Source organism: Poecilia reticulata, linkage group LG4 (genome assembly GCF_000633615.1).
Source record: "Poecilia reticulata strain Guanapo linkage group LG4, Guppy_female_1.0+MT, whole genome shotgun sequence".
Taxonomy (NCBI): domain Eukaryota; kingdom Metazoa; phylum Chordata; class Actinopteri; order Cyprinodontiformes; family Poeciliidae; genus Poecilia; species Poecilia reticulata.
In genome coordinates this window covers 18428963-18450778 of record NC_024334.1, presented here as the reverse complement: position 1 = coordinate 18450778, position 21816 = coordinate 18428963, and the positions used below count along the sequence as shown (strand labels likewise).

The 21816-nt window shown below is 41.5% G+C and overlaps 1 protein-coding gene across 2 annotated transcripts in view; it reads left to right on the top strand.

Annotated features, from left to right (window-relative positions):
* The window catches only part of cdh24a (cadherin 24, type 2a), a 42488-nt gene that overhangs the window by 2353 nt on the left and 18319 nt on the right, over positions 1-21816 (top strand). The window contains exons 1-5 of one of the 2 annotated variants that reach the window (XM_008407544.2): positions 2774-2830; positions 2946-3691; positions 13762-14056; positions 17686-17805; positions 18141-18308. In XM_008407544.2, coding sequence (XP_008405766.1) covers positions 3071-3691; positions 13762-14056; positions 17686-17805; positions 18141-18308 — 1204 coding nt within the window. In that variant the 5' untranslated portion in view covers positions 2774-2830; positions 2946-3070. Of the gene's footprint in view, positions 1-2773; positions 2831-2945; positions 3692-13761; positions 14057-17685; positions 17806-18140; positions 18309-21816 lie in introns of those variants that run through there. The other variant, XM_008407543.2, reaches the window with a different exon arrangement.

Here is a 21816-nt window from a genome sequence, read left to right as displayed (position 1 = left end):
TTACTGCGTTGAATTGATTTATCACATGAGAAACCCAATAAAATACATTGAAGTTTGCGAATCTAATGTTCGGGGATCAAGTGCAAAGCGCTGTAGGTATATCATCCTTTTAGGTGTGGAGGCGGTTTTATTTGACAAATAAAGTACACGACTGAACACTTCGTCAGCACAATGAGTTTGCTGTTGTATCACTTAAGCTGTCTGAGTGTCAAACCTTGACAATAATGAGGAGACTGATGTGCTGAGTACAGTGTGGCTCTCTTCACCCGTCTGATTTGGATGGACTTAAGAGATTTGCCCGTGTGCACTGAGAAGGGAAGAGACTGTGGGGATGGATGAGAGGACTGAGGGCATTAAGACGAATGGTAGAGGCTGGAGGAAAAATAAATAAAAAAAGCAGGAGATGTGCAAATGGAGCAGAGCTTGACCCCCCCAACACACTCCTACCCCCATTCCAAAGTACTTTCACCACCACTCGCCTCCTTTGCTCCCTCCATGCCTGCCATTTCCCCTTTTTCTTCCCCCCCCCACCCTATGTAAAAGGCCTGACATGCACAGGCTATTTTTAATAAAAATGAAATAGCCTTGTTGCAGTGAAGCGACTCAATGCAGAGTGGAAGTGAGACTGAAACAGCGATTTGCAATTTGGAGCTATGTCACCACTCATCATTCCATTCCGAGCCAGCAACAGCAAATCGTCCTCGCGCTTTCATCCTCTTTCCTTGCCTTACACTAGACACACACACACATCTCTAAAGACTTCAAACAACGTTGAATGACATGTACTGCTGGCAACGTGGGCTTTGGAGTAAAGCTGGCAGAGAGGAACGTACGCCGCGAGCTCAGTCTCTGCTAATGCACAATAGCTGGGGAAGACAAAAGTATTTTGGAGGAGCCACTTCTTGGATTTTTCAGCGTTTTTTATTTTTTTGCAAATTATTTTTTAAGATGCTGGCAAACAGATGTAGAACATCAGGCATTACATATGGACTGCTTGTGTAATTGGTGTGCGTAATGAAATGAGATGTACAAAAAAAAAGAGGAACTGGAAGGTGGGTTTCCTTTAGAGAGAATTCAAAGCAAGAAGGGCGGAAATTACTTTATATGCCTCATGATCAAATGCCTACTTGTTTCAAGTGGGTCAGTATCTGGAGAAAGGGAGGAAGAGGGAACAAAAAGCATGTTTCATTTCTACGTGTCCTTCGTTTAGTATGGAGAATATCAGTGTGGATAAATCGGACCGTGTTATGGTTCTCATTATGCTGTACTATCAAAGGCTGCTACACTCGTACAGGGACGCTCGGCCTTTAAGTGAATCAAAGCACATGCTTATCTGGACATGAGAGGAACTATGTTTTGTCCTATGTCAGTCTTTGTTGCTGCCGTGTTGTGGGAAAGTATTTGTCATGTTATAGTCAACAGAAATAACCCAAATGAATACAAAAACTGGTCTTTCAAATGATTAGCCATTCGTGAAAGAAATGAAGCAATAAAAAGCAACCTGGTCCTACATAAAGTACTGCCCACCCTTTAAATCTTGAATTAACTTATAAATATTCTACTTTTATGAAATGCTTGGTTCAATTTCACTATATAGTCACACCTTTCAACCTGAGGTCTGGAAAGTCAAGAATAGGACCTGTCTGGCAGCAGGAAGTATGCTGAAAAAGCTCGATATCACGCCTGAGCTAAAATATTTAACCACACATGAGAAACAGTCTGGATTGGGTTACAAAGATATTTCTGACAGCCCTGGAAGTGATTCTGTTTTACAGCATCAAGTGACGCCAAAAGCAACAGATCGTGTGCCATTCTCAAGAAATTCAAGAGATTAACCAGACGAAGCATCCCCGGAGAGTGTGGCCATCCAAAATTACTCCTGAACATCGCAGCACATCAAACTGACAAAACACAAAGAAACCCACGATGTGACTGAGTAATACAATCCTGTGAAGAAGAGTTGATGTTGACTTTGTAGAGAAAAGAACCACAGCCATGCAAAGAAAACAATGGAAACAACGTGCCTATGTGTATATATATGACTCATATGCTTCAGCTGTGTGGAAATTATAGCGCACGCTTCCATGTGTGCACAAAGGTGAAAGCAGACGCCAGAATTATTCTGTTCATGCCAGGAAAAAGTAAGGCAGAGTGATGGATGCACGTGGAACAAAATGGGGTAGGGGGAGAGAGAAAGTGCAATCATGCATTTTCAACTGAGTCTAGTTACTGACACCTTCCACTGCATCAAGCTTTCACAGATCAATGGCCCGCTCGTATCTGACTCGTATGCAAATGAAACTGAGATCATTAAACTTTTGGGAAATAAGAGCAAGTCATCGATTATATTATTTATGAGCCTAATTAATCTCTGAAGGGGGAACTTCTTCGTCTGTTGGGCATTGTAGCATGTGGGGGGCCGTCTTTGGGGACGGTATGAATCAATTCCTGTCCAGGCAATTGTGTGTGACAAGGTGCAGTAAAGTACCTGAGCTCCACCTCTTCGCTGGGCCCTTGGGCTCTAAATTAATTGAAAAATTCAAAGTCCTCACACTTATCTCTCTTGTCTGCCGTTGAGATCAAGAGCGAGATCCACCTGCGACAGCACGAAGTAGCTCTTCCCCTTTTTTCTTGTTCGTAAGAGTGGGGGGGGGATACGTTCTTATTGCACCACTCTAGAAGAAAAGCACTGCTATTTTTACTGCAGCTGGCAGAGTGCTCAGATGAGCAAACAAAGCTGCTCAACAAACAGCAGAGAAACATTCATGTAGAAATTTGTCTTAAAATACCACCCCCCTCTCTCCACACCACCCTCTGCGTTAGATAATGAGTAAGATGTCAACTTTTATTCGTCTTTTTTTTCCTCCTTCCGTGTGTCTCGAAGCACTTGCGAGCCATATTAATGAACGTGTTCCACATCGCGCTAATTATGTCTCCTCTCTTAGGTGATCCTGGGCAAGTATGTGCGCCGCATGGAAATGTGCGAGGAAAATCTCCGAGATGAAGGCGGCGCGCTCTGAGGAGAGGCGAGGCAGAGAAGTCAGGAAGAAGCAACTGTAGTAAAGCTGTCATGATCCGTGAACGTCTCGCTGCGGCGCCGCACGTGGCGCTCCTCTTCCTCTTCCTCTGTCGGGGGGAAGGCTGCGGCGTCCCGCAGGCCACCGGCCTTTCAGAAGAAGATGAGGACTTGCGAGTGACATCAAGCAAAAAGCAACAAGTCTTACCTCACCCGGAGTCCGCAGACGTCTTACTCGAGCGAATCAAAGAGCCGGGAAGACACGGCCACGATGCCGGGGCTGACCTACCACCAATGCCAAGCCTGGCCTTCCAACTAAGCAGCAACAACCTGGGCGACAAAAGGGACACGCTGAGCCGCCCTGAAACTTCTGCTACATCCTTCATGTCTAAACTTAGAACAGAAGTGACTGATATTGGTAGCAAAAGGAGCAGTTTGAGTAATGGGGATGATGGCGGCGTAATTGATGGTCACTATCCAGGACCAAGTTCAGAGGAAGAGGCGTACTCTGTCAACGAAGTCGGTGAGGTTCAGCCTGGAAGGAGTTGGGGTGGGCCTGAACGGGTCGAGGACCCTCAGTGGGGCCGGAGCCCCCGCCGCCGCAGGAGCTGGCTCTGGAACCAGTTCTTTGTGATCGAGGAGTACCGAGGGCCCGAGCCGGTGCTCATTGGGCGGGTAAGCTATTGTTGTAAACACTCTGCATGCCCATGTGAATCTCCTGCATCTATTTGTGTGATATTATGTTTGTAGTTTACTCCTCAGGGCATTACTTTTTTTCTCTTTTTTGGCAAACACATTCTTGTCATTGATATAACTCACGCTCAGAGTAATTTAATCAAAACAAACACAATTGGCCGCTGCGCTTGGTAGAGGCATTTGTATGTTTGCATTATCCATGCTCTGGAAGTGCACAACTTTTCACTCAGTTTCACTCCGTGTTCACTCACAGCGCGTCTTGCACTCAACGTCTCTGCTTTTACGCTTCGAGGTTTGCCCGATGGACTGTGACATTTCTAGCCAGAGTGGAAAGGGGAGATTGTATCTATGTACAGTTCTGTGGAAAAAAGTGTTTGCCCTCATTACAAAATTCTTCTGTCTTTCTTTTGTGCCACTTTTATGTTTCAGATCATTATACACATTCTAATATCAGACAAAATAACCTCAGTACACATAATGTGACATTTTCAAATGATTTATGCATGGAAAAAACAATCCATACCAACCTGGTGCCTTGTTGAAAAAGAAGCATACTCTGTCACCTCCTGTTGTTCAACAATGACTTAACTGTGATGAACCACATGTTTCTCTGGGTGCATTCACATTGAACTTTATTCCGATTTATCTAGAAAGTCCGGTTTGTTTGGAAAGGTGTGAATGCGTCATTGAACTCTGATGCTTACCAAAAAAGCAAACTCTTGTCCGCCTACAAACCCAGGTCTCTATCCGACTGAAGTGAACTCTGATGTTGTTCCAATGAATATGTGGATGCAAGTGGACCGGGTACTGCTCCAAAAGCAGGAAGTGGACTATAGCACAGGGCATTCTGGGAAAATACAACAAAAACAAGAGTCTAGCGTTAGCAGGACAAGTGACTCGTGTTTTTTTTTTTACCAAAGACAAAAGAGAAATCCTACAACAATCCCAGTTTTGTTTACATGTGAAGAAGGAAGTTGCTCTCATGTCTTTTGAGATTTTCATGTTTTCCTTCAGTAGTTCTTGGTGCAGCGCCACAACGGGAGAAGAAGTGAACAGGTTATTTTAAGGGTTTGAATTGTTTGCATTGGGAATGGGAACCACATCAGCTGATTTTGGTCCCCAATTGAACTGAGTCTGTCGTACTAGTAGGTGTTAAAACACCCTTAAAGAGTTCAGTTTCACCAGGCACAACCAGTCTCAGAATATAGAATAAACCTGTAGAATCAGGAAAGCACCTAAATAAAACTTGTCTCTCAGCATAAATGATGCTAAAATATCACAAAAAGCAACACATCATTCCCAATTCTAAAGAAATTCAAGATTAGATGTGAAGACAAACTCATTGGCATTTTTGAAATTCAAAACATGGAACAAACATAAATCTTCTCAGGAGTGAGCAGCCAACCAAAATTACTCCAAGAACTCAATATTGATTAATGTAGGAAGTCACAAAAGAACCCAGAGCAACATGTAAATCACTGCAGGCTTCACTTACCTCAGTTAAGGTCAGAGTTGATGACTCACCACAAACATAAATGCTGCTCCTGAAAAACATTCCCCAGTAAAACAAGTTTTTACTGGGGAACAAGTCCAGTAAATTCGAATGAATTGGAATTTACTGGACAATGATACATCAGAATTCATATCCTGATGAGAAATGTATTACGATAAGTGATAAATGATACGATAAATGCCCACTTCTATCTCTAAGTGCCCAAAAACCAATTTTTTCCCCAACACTGTATGTGATTTCTCCTCTGTTTTATCTTCAGCAAGACTGCATTAAAATAAACAGCTAAACTCGACTTGTACATTAGGAAAGAACCCTGAACTGTCACCCAGACGTTGTTAGCTATGCTTGGCTGAAGTGGTAAAATTGGTGTGCCAACACGGGTGTCATTTAGACCAGGGCACCCTGGGAGCACATCCCCACCACTCTCCGAAATGGCCCATTTCGTTTCCATTACTTTTTAAAAGCATAATTTGTTAAAAATGCTCTGAAAAAATGGCTTGTGAGAAGAAGCGGGGTTTTGAGTGGAAGCACATCTCCCCTGGGTGTGTGAGAGAGGAGGACCTGCATGCTATCTCAGCTGCGGCAAAGTACATGCCACAGGCAGCAGGGTATAATAGCTGATGTCAGAGTGTCCAGAAGCACTCATAGGTTACAGAATATTGGTGTTAGAAGGACTACAGAGAAAGTTTGGTGTTTACGAAACCCCTGCAAAAGTGATTTTAAACCCCCCTTCCTCCACTCTTCATCGCCAGAGCAGGCTGGAAGCTCGTAGCCAGAACATTCAGACCTGCAGTTTGAGGATGGAAAACAGGAAAAACACACAACTGCTATCAAATACGGCTAATTAAATCTTGATTGCATTACATTTAGTCAAGCGCTCCTGAATTCATTCTTGTTAGTCACCAATATAGACGGTACAAGGACAAGGCAGTTTTTTTTTAATAGCGGTAAAAGTTAAAGGTAATTTATTTTTAGAAAGAGACAATAAAACAGGAGGCTCATTAGAATTGGAGGATTTTAGAAATATTAATTGGTAATAATTGAATCCCTGTGTTTTAAAGGTTTAACAAACCACAAACTCTTTCAATAGAACTCCTAGTGTTCCTAATGCCAGCAAATATAAAAATCTCCCTTTTTTAATTGTGTTTTTGTATATAGAATAAATGTTTCATAAATATTAAAACTTCTTTTGAAGCATCTTTGATCATCATTCGGCCTACGCTGTATATTAACAGTGATTAAAACACAACAGAATCACAGCATTTGCACAAATATTAATAGAAAAGCATGACATGATTTCATATTAATCTGTTAACTGGCGGTACAAAGGGGGCGCGGTCAGTTAACAGGTTAACATATATTGACATAACATGTTGATAATTTAATACATGAGCACATGCAAAACAATTGGATAAACAGCCTCTATGTGTAGCTTTACTGTTCAACTATAAGTCTTATTCTTTTTGTCAGTTTGTTCTTTTCAGTGCAGGATTGTGGCGCAGCAGGTTTGTTGGTTCATTAATTAGTCTTGCTATGTATTCGGGTCGTAAAGTTGCTGTTAGCTGTTTAATGGACATGTCGAGTGCAGCTTTAAAGCAGATTGATGGGTGGAGGTTCAGATAGTTTCTGTGCCGATGCTGTGGAAATATTTCAAAATGGACAAATTAGTCTCACCTATGAAGCGAGGGAAAAGTCTTCTTTCAGCCAGCTGTCCAGCAGGGTGTGGCAACAGGTGGGGAAGGGGTTGCTAACATTCAATGGATAATCAGATGTATGCTAATTGTTTTAGCTGACCGTACCCATTTAAAATAACTAAAACTGAAACTGTTCATATCAGTGCCATACAGTGCTACGCTAGCAGATATTTAGTTTTAAATTGTGCTAAATAAAAACTGAAATAATCAAACTGGTCACATTCAGACTGTAAATGCAGACATGACTGTGGCTCTGTGAATAGTGAGGCTTCATTTAGCACGAAGCTAAGCTAAAGTTCAACACTGTGTCACTAAGAAGCCAGAGGTGACCGCTGTGATGCGTGCAAACTCTGACCAGAATACACGCCTCCAAGGTTTAATATCTATTTAAAGGATTTAGTATAATTCGCAGCGCACTGATCAGAGAAAAAGAATCAAGTTGGTGACATCATGTTGATGTCTGGTGACTGTAACCCAGGGGAATCGCTGCTTTTTAAATAGATCCCTCTCGGAGTTTAATGTTTGACAGCAGTAACCTTGCGGCCACTGAAAGTAACAGCTACTGCTTCTCTTACACAGATGGTTAAAAGTCCATGTTAAATGCTATATGTAGCATAAAGTGTTTTTGGTTTGGCTCAATCATGGCGTTCTACAAAAAGATTTATTCACCACAGCCTTAAACAGGGTGATAATTCAATAACGTTGTAGAAAAAGAATAATTATCACCAGATATCAACACATTGTTAGCGTCTTTTCAGCCCTCGGATAGAAATTATCCACAAGAACACGGCAGCTACTCTCCCTAAACTGAAACTCTTAAAACCAAGCACGATTATAAATAGTTTTCTTTGGTTCTGACGATCCGCTGCGTATTTAGCGGTGCTCTTTAAATGGGAGTTCCTTTGTCATAGATGATTCAGTTTGCACCAGCTTCACCGTCGAGAGGATGGCGGTGCGGACTGGGAGGTCTGAAGTTACCATAGTGACACACCAGTCAATCTGGCAGTGACTGAATGGTGACTCACTATTGGCCAGTTTACTCCCTGAACAACACTTGCATGCCTGTTTCCACAAGAGGCTAACTGAATTTTACTTGGTAAATAAAAATTTGTGTAAATGTAACAGTAAAACTCAAAATAAGTCAAATATTGCAGAAAGTAATTCACCAAAATACATTTTCACTACAGTAATTGTCTGATGTGGCAGTATGTGATGTTCAGGTCAGATATTTAAATGTTTATAGTTACAGGAACTCGAATGATTCAAAGGTCAGCCTTAAAGGGTTGACCCTTTGTGGCCTAACATGATATACAATGAAAGGTATTTATACCTCTTGAACTTTTTGACATCAATAAACACAAACTTTAATGTGTTTTACTGAGTTTTATGCTACGGATCAAGGGGCCTGCAAACTCTGTAAGAGCCATTTTGCCCTCAGCCCAGCAGAATAAAACTTTAGGGCCGCAAATGTTGCAAGATCTTTCATAAATATCTACCAATCTATAAAAAATGTGTCCTCACGTTTGCAAAAAACATCATTGTATTTCTATTTTTAGATTTTAAAACAAAGAAAAACATTTTTAAAAAAACTGGAGCAAAATGGATGGACACATTTTCTTTGGGATATTGATATTTTTGGAAAATACAACCAAAAAAATCCTTTATTTCTTCTAAAGTTGGTCTATTTATATCTAATGTCCATATGACTTTTTATATGTGGTGTTTTTACAATGTGAAGCATTTTGAACTGCCTTGTTGCTGAAATGTGCTGTGCAAATAAACTTGACTGATTGATTGTTTGGGCACATAATCTGAGCCTGTAAATCTGACTCAGATTCTGAAAAAAGTCTGTTCGCCCCTGTTTCAGAGCGACATGAAGCATAGCTATGAATATGAACTCCCCAAAATTAAAGACAAGTAGAGTCCACCTGTGTGTAAAATAAGGTCTACACAGACGAAGGCCAACATTGAAAGAAACCCGGTCAGGAAACGTTTCACTGTTGGTGTGAGGATGGATGGACAGTCCTGAAAGTTACCTCACAGAAAGTTATGAGAACATTGTGAGGAGAAAGGAGGATGAAAAGAGTCAGGAAGAGCACTTTAATGCTCTTTAATTTTTAATGATAATCAGACGTTTTCCTACTACAAAGCAGCCCAAACTAATTGACAAAGCCACTAACACAGAGGTGGGAAATATGGACTTTAAGTTTTATCACGATATTTTGCGGTGCTATGATGATAACAATAAAAGTAACGATAACTATTTATTACTCTGTTTTTAGGTAACTGTGTGGCACAGCAGTCATAGCCTCACAAACACAAATATTGCCCTTCAAACACAAACTAATTTGAAATACACTTCCATAGGACACCAGTCACATAAAGGGATACATAAAGATTTTGTATCCCTAACAGTGTAAGCCGCGTTTATTTACATTTTTGAATTTATAGATACATGTTGATTGAACAAACTGTGAAGACAAATAGTAAAAAAAAAAAAAAAAATAGCAATCCTGAAAATACGGGCAGTTTTAGGGGTTTCTAAACATCGCTATTTTTAATTTGGATAAATTTATCACAATAAGTGATAAACGATATGATAAATTTCCCAGCCCTACTCTGAAGCCATCTGATAAAACAAAAACGATGACCATACATGTTTACTCGTCCCTGACTGCATTCCTCTCAGCATCCATACTGAAAGTCACATTTTCTAGTTCAATTGAATTGCGGGCCACATAAAACAGGCGGCGAAGCAAATCTTTGCCTTCAGTTATTTTGACATGTCTATCTTCTGGAATGCTTTCTATCCAAATCGGCAACATGAACGCTAGCAAAAGAAAAAATAATAAGGCCAAATACCATCTTGTGTATCTCTTAGGTCCTGTTAGCCGCTGAAATGTAGCTCAGATCTTGCATCTGAGCAGCTGTGCCCCCCTCCCCTACCCAACCTCCACTTGTTGTATCCCACACTTTAGCTACGACAATAGCCAGCACCGGCAGCCTTCGTCTGCCATCAGCGGTGGAGATGATTTAGCTCGGGGCGCACGTGAACCGTGCGGCCCCCTGGGGTTGGCCTGTATTATTTCACAGCGAGGACCTCTTCTCTAATGCGGCTCCTGGCAGCCTGACGACACTCGGAGCAGGCCTCCATCAGCCGCAACGCTAACAGGGACCGCCGCCAAACACTTTGGAGCTCCCAGTAAACCATGCAGTGACAGTGGAGATTGGATCCTCACCAGGGCCGTGTACGCCTCATAAATGTTTAATTTCCCTCTCTGATTGTTATTGATACAGGCGGGGAGGGGTGGCGGGGCGATTGGTGGCAACGCGAGGCTGCTCTTGCCTTTTGTCTTTATTTTTAATATTCATGTAATAAAATGCTGCTGCTGCTGCTGTGGAGGAGTTGAAAGCGCGAGGTTTCCCCTTCGCTAAAGCGGCTCACTTTGTTTTGCCAGAAATAGATGGAAGATGTGAGGAGAGTTATCAGCAGCTCAAATCGCAGGTGCCTCAACCTGGGTGAGAGAGTTTGTCTGCCGGGAGCAGAAATAAACCCGGAGGCGGATGCGGCACACCAACACCAGTCGACTGGGGAGGGAGGGATGAAGGAGGGTGGGGGTTACAAAGAGGAAGAGAAAGTGACATAAGAAGGTATCCTCCTTTTCCTCGCTTTGTTTGGACTGGGACGGATAAATTTCCTCCCAGCCGCGAGAGTGTTTTTCCATGCTGACTGAAGCGCAGCGGGACTGAACCAGCAATTAGACAGTGAGGAGAGAGGAGGTCTGGATTGGAAGTGGGAGGTGGTGGATGGGGTTGGGGGGAGAACGAGGCTTCGACAAAGATGTCTCTGGTGGAGAAGAGTGGGATCAAAGCTAGTTTTAAGGAAGAAAGGATGGAGAGGATGTGGGTGCAGGGATGGATAAAGAAAGCAGCACTTTATCTTGCCGTTTGTTGTGCGTATGTAGCGTTTGGAGTGTATATAATCCCTGCGCTCAGCCCCATCAAACCTACACATGCAGTTTGTTTGCCCTCTGAAGTACGCACACTTCATGTTCAGTGAGCACAACCTGCCACGAAGAAGTCTTCAGACCGCTTGTTTCACTTTTTGTCCTTACCACAAACGTGATGTGTTTTATTAGGATGGTGTGCAGTAGGTTCTGACAAAGTAATTCAGAATTATGAAGTGGAAGGCAGGATATAGGCAAACCTGTCACAATACGCAATTAATCACATGATAAACTGAAAATGACCTCGATAATTTCCATTCTGACGATTAATATTTTTTTGAAGACACGTTATAATCCATTTCATTTATGGTTTTATTTTTGCTTTATTCTCTGTTTTTGGTTGTTTTATTTGGGATATTTAAAATATACAGAAGTGTTCCTTTATTAATCTTTGAGAGGGGCAACTTGCATTGTTGTCTATATCACTTGAAAATGATCTCGAAAAGACAATACTATCGTTCACAGCAATAATTAATGGGGCAATTTATCGGCCAGCAAAACTAGTTGTGCACAACCCTTTTTAGCCTGATGCCCCTAAATAAAGTCCAGAACATTCTTAAATTGGTGTCAAATGTTTCTGCTGCTTTGTGCAGCAAAAGCATTTGTTTGTGCCATTATCTTTATTAAGATTTTAATCAAATGTTTTTAGAAGTCATCAGCGATCAACCTGCCCTCCGCTACCCACATGACCAAATTAATTAATTGTGTTACAAATGTGCTGGTTTATGCATTTTGTCCTCTAATTTTTGTTTGATTTTTGTAAATATGGAGGCTTTGGTTGACCTTTGATATCTGTGAACTCTGGAAACTATTTTTATTAACATCTTCACAATGATCGAAGCACAAATGAAAATTTTAGTTGCGCAAATGTTTGACACCAAATTTGATTGATTTGAGGAAGGCAATTGTGTCCCTAATTATTTTATCAATCATATCACAGCAGGTTTTATTTGTATGCTGTCAAATTGCATCAATGTGAAAAGATGTTCCACATTATTTAATTTTACAGACTCGTCTACTGCAGAGGCAGCTATTTATTTAGAATCTAAGTTTAACAGGAAGTTTTATTGGCATTTTCTGCCCCGACTGGACATTTGGGGACATTTGCATTCTCTTTGAGACCCAAAATGAAGATGAGTTTGACGCCCCCGCCCTAAGAAGTGGTTCTACAAAGTATTGACTCAGATGAATAAACTAGGGGTGAACAGATTGCAGTTTACGGGCGATCCCCAATTCCTTTTTTGTGTGTGTTTTTTTCCTGAAATGTTGCAAAATATACAAATAAAGTTGCTGAGTTGGCAACAGTGGAGCGACTATTGCAGACATGACCTGGTGGGCCGTCAGCCAAACTGCTTTCACAGCGCAGCAAAAGAGAACAGCGGCTGATTTTTAGACCTTTGCTGAGGTAGATAAGATCATCTTCACATGTAATTATCAGCTGATCACAGATCTCCCAAAATTAAGGAAATCGATGCCGATTTATCCGTGTATCCCGAGAATAAATGTAACACAAATGTAAAGACATTAGAAAATCCTTTTCCCTTCCTCTGTCACAGTTTTGCCTCTACATTGTGTTGGTCTTTCCCATGAACTGTAAATGACAAATAAGATGACCGAACATGGGAAACGGATGGGAATACTTTTGTCAGTCATATTAGATATTACCAAACAGGTTGATCTATTAATAGGTTTTCCGTAGGAGTAGGAGTTTGCCTGCGTGGTCGTTTGTGGTGATGATGCACCGACTGTGTTCTTTGAATCCACTAATTCTACCCTGGTAGATTTATTTTTGTTCACCAGCACGTCTCCTAGCTGAAAATATAATAATAATAAAAAAAAAGAAGGCTTGAATAAATATATGCAAAACTTGCCACTCACATTTCAAAACAGGCTGCAACTTAAAGTCAAAGCTTTAGTCCTCTTGAGTATCTGGGGTCGGCAGCAGAGGTTGCGAGTGAGCTTTGTGGATTATCAGCATGTGCAGATATGCCTCGAAGACGGAGAGACGCGAGAATGTGTGGTCAGAAGCCTGGATGTGATGAAGGCTGAGTAATCTCTTTCGCCTCCTATTGCTGTATGTTTGGCCTTTTACCTATCTATCTATCTCGCTAATATCCTCTCCCTGCCATTAAATGCTGAACCACAATTCTGCACCAGAGAGCAAAATAATAATAATAATAATAAAAAACAGGGGACAAGAAAATAGAGTTGAGAGGAAGAGAGAGAGAGAAGAGGGTGAGTGGGGAGAGAATAAGAAATGTGAGCAGATGGGCAATCTGTGTAAGCGAGGTAACTTGATGAAAGGAGCAGAGAAATAAGAGAAAGAGGTGGTTAAAGGGTGGAGGCAGATGGATGTAGAGGCAGGACAGGGAAGAGGCAGATGGGTAGAAAGGACTGAAAGATTATACAGACGGATAGTGGCTGCGTTTGCAGGATGTGTCTGTGATTATACGTAATATGACATTTGCAGGGCCACTGTCCGCATCAACGTTGATTTTTTTTTTTTTTTTTTTTCTTTTTTCCCTCTTGACGATTCCGCCAGTGGCGTGTTTGGTCCAGTGAGTTAATTAGCTGCATGCATCAGTACTCACCCCTGGCCCCTTATGTATGTTCCACACCTGGTGCTATTTCCTCTCACATTCACAGATTCACATCCTCCCCACACTCCCACCCTCCATCTCGACACGACTCACCCATTTCGCAGCAGTCTGGCGTTTCGCGTGCCAGACCGCCGAGGAACGTTGATGAGTGATACCTGGGTCGAGCAGCCTGTGCTCGGTGTCGCCCCCCAAGGTGCTGCTTGGGATTGTCGTCTGTCTGTGTTTTGTTCTCCAGCTGCACACCGACATGGACAGAGGGGACGGGCGCACCAAGTACATGCTGGAGGGGGAGGGAGTCGGCTCTGTGTTCGTCATTGACGGCAACACGGGCAACATCCACGTCACCAAGGCCCTGGACCGCGAGGAGAAGGACGAGTACCGGCTCACGGCGACGGCCACCGACAGGGAGACGGGCCGGGCCCTGGAGCCCTCCTCCGAGTTCATCATCCGGGTGCAGGACATCAACGACAACCCGCCCATCTTCCCCGATGAGCCCTATGTCGCCGTGGTGCCGGAGATGGCCAACATAGGTATGGCACCGGAAGGGGAAGAAACGTGATTCTGGGAGTGGCGGAAGATTGAGACCATCTGAAATACGTCATCACTTTTAGTCACTTCTGCCCAAATCAGTAGAGCTAGAGATCCCTCTGTGGTGAATGGTAAACTAAGAAGTGATCAGTTACCCAAAATAAACTTTAAAGCTACAATATGTAGCTTCTGATGTTTGCATATTTGTTAAAACTGTCACCGTGTCGTGACAGTATGAGACAGTTAATCTATAAAATCGATCTCCACCTCCTCCATGAACTGCTTTAGCGATCTGCAAAAATGCACCAGACAAAAACAACCAATCAGAGGCAGGAGGAGAGTCTTATCGCTTTCAATCACCCTCATATAAATGCTGTTAAATGTGCTAATGAGGAGAAACAACTCACTGTCAGGAACACTGCTTATCCACTGTCATTGACGGCTATGCTAACTAGCGTTAGCATTCATAGCAGCTCCTCAACTGATGGGGAGAAGCTATAGAGTAGCAGAGCGCAAAGGGAAGGGTGTGAGCAGCACTACATAAGCATGATTGACAGCGCTAAAACCCTCCACCTGGCTCTGATTGGTTGTTTCTGCCCAAGTTGTGTATTTCTGTAGTTGACACAAGTGAGAGTTTTAACAAATATGTAAAAACATATATATATTCTAATAAAAGTTTTGTTCTGTAGTGTTAAGTGATTTAAGTGATGATGTGTTCTGACCTAATTGCTTTTCTTTAAAACACAAAAGCTTGTAAACAACAAATAAGTGTAGGTGCTTTGTTTCAGCCAGTTTGCTGCAACAAGTGGGGGAGGGGGAACGCTGCACTACTCACTGACCCTTACAGACATTCTAAAGGTCATTGTCTTATTATTAAAATGGCTTTGATGATATGACATAAAATGTGATCTGTTTTGAAACTGGATCTAAAGCCTCAGAAAGCCTTGGTACCAGTGCTAGTACTCGGTCAATACCCAGTAGAAACTACATGTGCTCCTGCTGGAGGTCAGATTCTAACATTCACCCAAGCTAGCTCGCCATTAAGCAGCAAGTACAACCTGAGCTAAACCTTGTGATGATATAAGGATCTTCTTTTCCTCCACATTTGCTCATGCTAGTCGACGTTTCAGTTGTGGTAAACATTTAGATTTAGACTCCAGCCGTTTTCTTGTTGGTATATTCTGGCTAATTAAAATCTACACACATCTGCCTTACTTAAATGACATGTTCTCTTGTCTTTCCCTTCTTGATCAGGAGCTTCGACAAGAGGAGAACATCTTGTCATGTTTTCACACCAAGGAAACAAAAAGTCTTGAATTAGTAACTAGACATTCCTGAATTTTAAGCTCCAATTACATTTATTACATTGGGATACACACGCCTACCGGCAATTGTGACATTTTTTTTGTTGCTACTCCATTATGAGGGTTTTCACCCCGATGATTTTTCTTATTTTCCTCAGTGCTGCAATAAAAGGTTAATTCCTTTTAAGAGGGGCAACAGATTTATTTTTTTTTATCAGAGGTGCCAATTAGTCTGCAGGGTGCTGCATCTGATCACGGACTCTGCATTAGAATTCATCACACATTTCATCTGAGGAGCATAAGATTATCTCACAGCCCGTCCAACAGCGGCTCGCGCATTTCAGCCAGGATTAAGTGGTGGACTCAAAATCAAACCAGTTGTCGATTTTCAGATAGCCTGGAGAAAAAGTCTTGTGTTTAAACTTTTCTGTGCAAAACTTGAATATCAACTTTTACTTCAAAGAAATTTTATTCTGGTCTCTTAAACCGATATTAATTACAGGTCTGCTGTAACTTGCTGGGTTTTCTCAAAGCCTTTTCATTTGATGAATTCGTTCTTTGTGCTTGTCCCTGACTTTGGCAGCATTTCGTCGCAGTCTTCAAGCCTAAACAAGCGTCTACGGCAGAAAGATGCAAGTTTTAGGGTAACATTTTCTACAAAGTCGGTGAACGTGTGAACCTGCATGTCCTGGTTAATCGTTTTTACTCATTTTATTGTAAGTCGTCCTTTAATCAGCTCTCGTCCCAAATTTGAGATCTCTACAGAACTTTCAGCTGCGTTTTTCTCCTTTTTAATCAAATTTCTCTGTTTCAGTTTGACTGCAGCAAAAAGAAAAAGAAAAACGTTTGAGCCAGATGAAAGAGCAACGCATAAACTCCATAAAATTTCTGTCGCTCTAAAACTCACAGAAGAGGTTTTTGTAAGGGGAAGTGATGCAGAGTGGAATCGCTAGGTTTGATACGGGAGATCTTCACCGATAGTTTCATGCGAAGTTGTTCTGAAAACCATTTGCTCTGGCTGATGAGCTCCATCAGGATGATTTTCAAGCCCCAACAATGTTCCCTGCAGAATTGCTGCATCCTGCTACCTCTGCTAATAAAAAAAAAAAAAAAAAAAAATTCCCAGGCAGACCGACTTACAATACCACCAAGGGGGAAGCTTTGAAATCAAACTCTGTCTCAAATATGGAAAGCTGAACCCCTGGCGACCTAAATGCAACTTCTGTAATTTTGAATCTGATCGGGGAGGTTGTTTGGGAAAAGCGAGGTTCAAACAAACTCGGAGTCTGTGTGGCAGACTGGGTTAACATGTCTGGTCCAGAACGGCTGGTAGTTCAGTTAACTCTGAGGAAAACTCAAGTTTGTAAAAAGTGTCAGACGTATCAATTCACCATGGCAACTGCTGGAAGGACAAAATGACAATGCCGGTGCGGCTTGACGTCATCCAGCTAGCTAGCAAGTTATCTTCACAGTTAGTTACCACGGTGATATGTTCAGAGTTATATTTAGTTTTCTGCATGTAACTAAAACTAACACAACTAACCAACTAAAAGTTCCACCAGCAGATTATTTCACTTATAGGATGGGAAAATGTCTTGTTATAAATAAATAAAAAAATCTGCCTGTGCAGCTTGATATGAAGAAATTATGTGCTTAAAACAAACTAATATTTGCTGAAAAGTTACTTGCATGTTGGTTTTGGCTCATTTTAAGAGCAAAACCAGACCAAAATTACTTTGTAAGATTTTATGTTTTTCTTTTGCAGTGAAATAGCTTCTTTGCGACAGACTGTTAATAACAAAGATCTAATTTAAAATAACACCGGTCAATCCCCTCAGGGTTTTTTTTTTTTGCCTTTTTATGCCAGAATGACTCTTCAGTGTTAAGTGGCCTTTAAAGCAACAAGCTGGGCTCAAAGAGAGTGAAAGAAAGCTGTCAAAGTTTGAAGACAAGCTTTAGAAAACTTTCAGAAAGCCCAGAGGGAACCGCTGATCATCACCGCGCCACCAGTAAATACAAGGAAATCTGGTTCTGCTGAGGCTAAATATAAAGAAATTGGCTTCAGATTGCTGTAAAGTACTATGTAGAATCAAATTTTCACTTGACACATTTTCTTTCCACACTTGGGCTAAACACACCGCTCCAAGCATGAGATCAAGGACGACATTCGGAACATTTTGTGAGCAACAGAGAGGCAGGAGGAATTGCATTATCCCATTTGGCCTAACAGATTTAACCACTGAATACGCAAAAGGAAAGAGTTTGGACCTAATAATAATAATAATATTCAGATTTTAATTTGGAGCGTTGCCTTTTGCGCTTCACAGGCACTTCCATAACCCGGGTCACGGCCACAGACGCCGACGACCCGACGTACGGAAACAGCGCCCGGCTGGTCTACGGGATTTTACAGGGCCAGGACTTGTTCTCCGTGGATCCTCAGACAGGTTTGTTCACCGTCGGCAGCAATTAGCGCCATTTCATAAACGGTTTCTCCAGCTGATGGGAACACTTAACAAAGTTAATCCTCATCATATGGTTATGTTTTATCCGTTCCCACCATATGTTCGGCAGAAAACTAGATTTCTCTCTCTCTCTCTCTGAGTCAGTTTAGGGAAAGAGCGGTGGCCCGGAGTCACATGTTTGGAAATCTCTTCATTTTAAAATGTATGACTCGCTTTGACGCTAACGCGAGGAGACGGCGTGTCACTGTGAAATCTGGAGCTGTTGTGATTCTTCTTTTACTTTTTTTTGTTGTGCTCCCCGCTTCCTTCTCCACCAGGCATCCTACGGACAGCCGTACCTGATATGGACAGGGAGACGCAAGACGAATATCTGGTGGTCCTCCAAGCCAAAGACATGGGCGGACATCTGGGTGGGCTGACGGGGACCACGACCGTCACCGTGAAGCTGAGCGACGTCAACGACAACCCGCCCCACTTCAGACGCAGTGAGCGCACCAAGCCTTACCGGATCGCCACGTCAGCCGCAGTGGCTTCCGATTGTAGCCGCAGCGACGAGTGCGTGAGGATCACTGGACAATAGAGCATCCTGCGATGACAGAGAGTTCGGATATTTTCTACCTCGTTTGGGTTCAGGATGAGAGATGAGTGTTTCTTACCGAGTCGTTGTTATGGAAACTCGCTCTCGCATAGCGTGAGCTGCAGAGGAAGTGAAGTCACAAAAGTATTGATAACCCTTTGTCAGATTACAATCATAAATATGAACGTACTTTAATGGGGTTTTATGTGATCGGGCAGCAAAAAAACAAAAAACACATTTTCATCATTTTGAATATGAACTGAAAAGTGTGGCATTCAGTTGTTTCCAGCCCTGCTGAGAAGTGCAGTTAAAGAGGATGGTAGAGCCTCTGTGGACAGCAGCTTTTAAGTCTTGCTTCAAATTCTTTTTCAGATTGAGATCTGGACTTTGACTAGGCCATTCCAGCACATGATTGTGCTTTGATCCGAACCATTCCACTTTGGCTTTGGCTGAATGTTTTAGAGTCGGTGTACATCTCGCCCACAGCTTCATGGGTTTTGCTGCTCCTCGCAGGTTTTCTTTCATGATTTCCTCCAAATAAAACAGTTAAAGGGATCCTTCACTGCGATCTCTTACAATCTGAAGCTTCACTTGTTGGTTTGGAAGCACAGCTTCAACACTATTCCTTCAGTTTTCTGCTGTTTGTGGACTGGAGTTCTCCGTTAACTCTTTGGGGTCTCTTAAAGGGGCAGTATTATGTAAAATCGACTTTTTTTGAGACAGAGGCCCAATTTCAACCCGCTAAATTACAAAGTCAAATTTCTTCTAAGACTTATTTGACATATACAGTATTTTTATAACAAGTGAAGGTAATTTTACTTGATTGTGCTATAAAATGGTTCTATATGGCTGGAAAACACACACCACTGCCCCTTTAATTTTGTGCGCCATGTGTTTCCTTTGACTATAAAAATTGCCTTTAATAATATCCATAAAATAATATTTATTGACATCATTTTTTCTCTGTCATCTGACCAGAGCATCTTGTTCGACTTGTTTGCTGTGTCTCCTATTTATCTTAAGGCTAACTGTTATCTGACTGGTTTTGATCAAAACGTTGGTTGCGGTTGGTTCTTTTCTGCTCTTCCCTCGTTCTGATGAAGAATTGAACTCTGATCTTTAAATCTCAGTACGTTCGCTGCTCTAATCTGCTCCACGAGTTTGTCTTCGACATTCTCACTTTACTTTTTGGTTTTCCTGATGCCTTGTTTTTTTTTTTGTGTGTGTCTGTTCATCACATAAAATCCCAATAACATACACAGGGACGTTTGTGGTTATAACATGACGAAATGTGGGAAAAGGTTGTGTGTGGTCGAGTGTGAGTACTATTTTATTTTAGATTATTTTGTTTTATTTTATTTTGTGAGACACTCTATGTAAGCATCCCATAGTGGTCCCTAAAGTTTGCACGGACTGCGTCTTGATGCAGAAGAGTGAAAGATCATGTCCCTTTTTTCCATCAAAGCTTTTTCCCGGTTCCCCGCTATTAATATTTCATCTTATAGTTCAGTGCTTTCTGCTTCAATAGACAGCAAAATCAGTGCAGAATGTGTCCAACACTTTCAGCAAAACCCTGCATTTCTTTATATACTACCTCTTCCTTGTATGCCCCCCCCGCCTCCACTCACTGCCATTCATCTTAACGTTTAAAGCCCCCCACACCCCTCGCTCTTTTTTCCTTATGCTGATATATTGTGCTGCAATACAGGCGTTTTATGGAAGCGATATTATAATTCCAGACAGCACCAGCATGTTATTTATTTACTGATATCTGACGATATATCCCCACTTCACTGCAGGGTGTTATTTTCACTTTGACAATAACGCCACAGTTTTAGCGAACGGCTCATTTGGCATGCTCTTTGAAAGCGAAGGGTGCGTTTTTATTTATTTTTTTATTTTTGGTTTAATGTGCCTGTTTATGAGGAAGAAGCGCCGATTTGATTAAGGTGAAGTCTTTCCTCTGGATTTTTTGCTACCGTGCCGCATCAAAACGAGCGGCGTTCATTACGGGATGCCAGGTAGACAACACGACCCGCCGCCGGTCGCTAGCTGGCCTCTCAGCGCCTGCAGAGCGGATGCTGCTGCCTCAGTTAAACAGCGACAGCAGAACAGATGAACTCTGTCAGGCTGCGGGTCTCCGTTTGAAAAGCTTCAATGTTGTGCCAAATACTGTAAAAGCTACATTTAGGTTGACATGCAGTGGGGAAAAGTTTGCCCATTAAAAATGTCAGATTTGACTCTTAAATTTGAATGTCAGTTTGAATTTAAATGTCAATCTGGTCAAAGTACGGCTGTGGTAGCGTGATGTAATTGAGGCGTTGCTGTAATTGAAGAAATTCCCAAAGGAGAAAAGAAAACCTGCTTCCTTTGGGTTTCAGTGCAGTTCACTGATCTGAAGCAGAGGTGGGCAGATCATCCAAAATATCAATTATATCGATACCAAGTCAATATCGGTATCGGATCGATTCCAGCGTGATAAGATTCATGGTTTAGTTTGTGTTTGTTCATTTATTTCAAATTGACTATGCATGACATATAATAGTTAGCCAGTATATAATTCATATAAATATAATACATTGCAATGCAATAAAGACAAATTAACAGAACTCTTCCATAAAAAAGAGATTTATAATAATGGGATAGAATAGACTTTATTGATCCCCAAGGGGGAATTGCTTATTCGTTGACAAGCCACTCCATGTGAGGTAATAAATATCAAAATTACAAAAATAACCATATGAGACAAAGTTGATAACAAATGACAACCATTTTTATCTAAAAAAAAAATAGGGTTTTTTTATTTCCTTTTGCAGTTTTGTTTTTATCTTTGTATTGTAATCTCTCAACTCTACTTCAAAGAAGATTTTGCTCTCAAATTATATTATTTTGCATTTTAGTAAAAAAAAATCCACAGAAAGTTGTTTTGTTTCTTTTTTTTTATAGAAGTACATCATTAAAGTATTTTGTAGCCGCCTATAAAATTAGTCAAAATTCTGCCTTAGGTTTTAACAAAATACTTCAAAGGAAAAACCATAAACATACATGATGAAGTTTGATGATGTATCAAACTTGGATAGTAAAAAGTATCGGTATTGGCGATACGGAGCTTATATTTACCTGGAATCGGATCAATACAGAATCACACACCTCTAAATCGAAGAACACCAACAAATGCATCTCTGATTGGCTTAAAAGTAGCAAAATTAAGGTTTTGGAGAGACCTAGTCAAAGTCTAGATCTAAATTGAATTGGCATGCATGAACACATGCTTTTCATACTTCATAGAGTGTAGCTAAATTGAAACACTGTTGCAATGAAAAGTAGGTCAAAAGTCATATGCAGTGATGCAAAAGACTCACTGCAGTATCTTTGCAGTGTTACAACCAGTTATTAACTTTAGAGTCCAATAACTT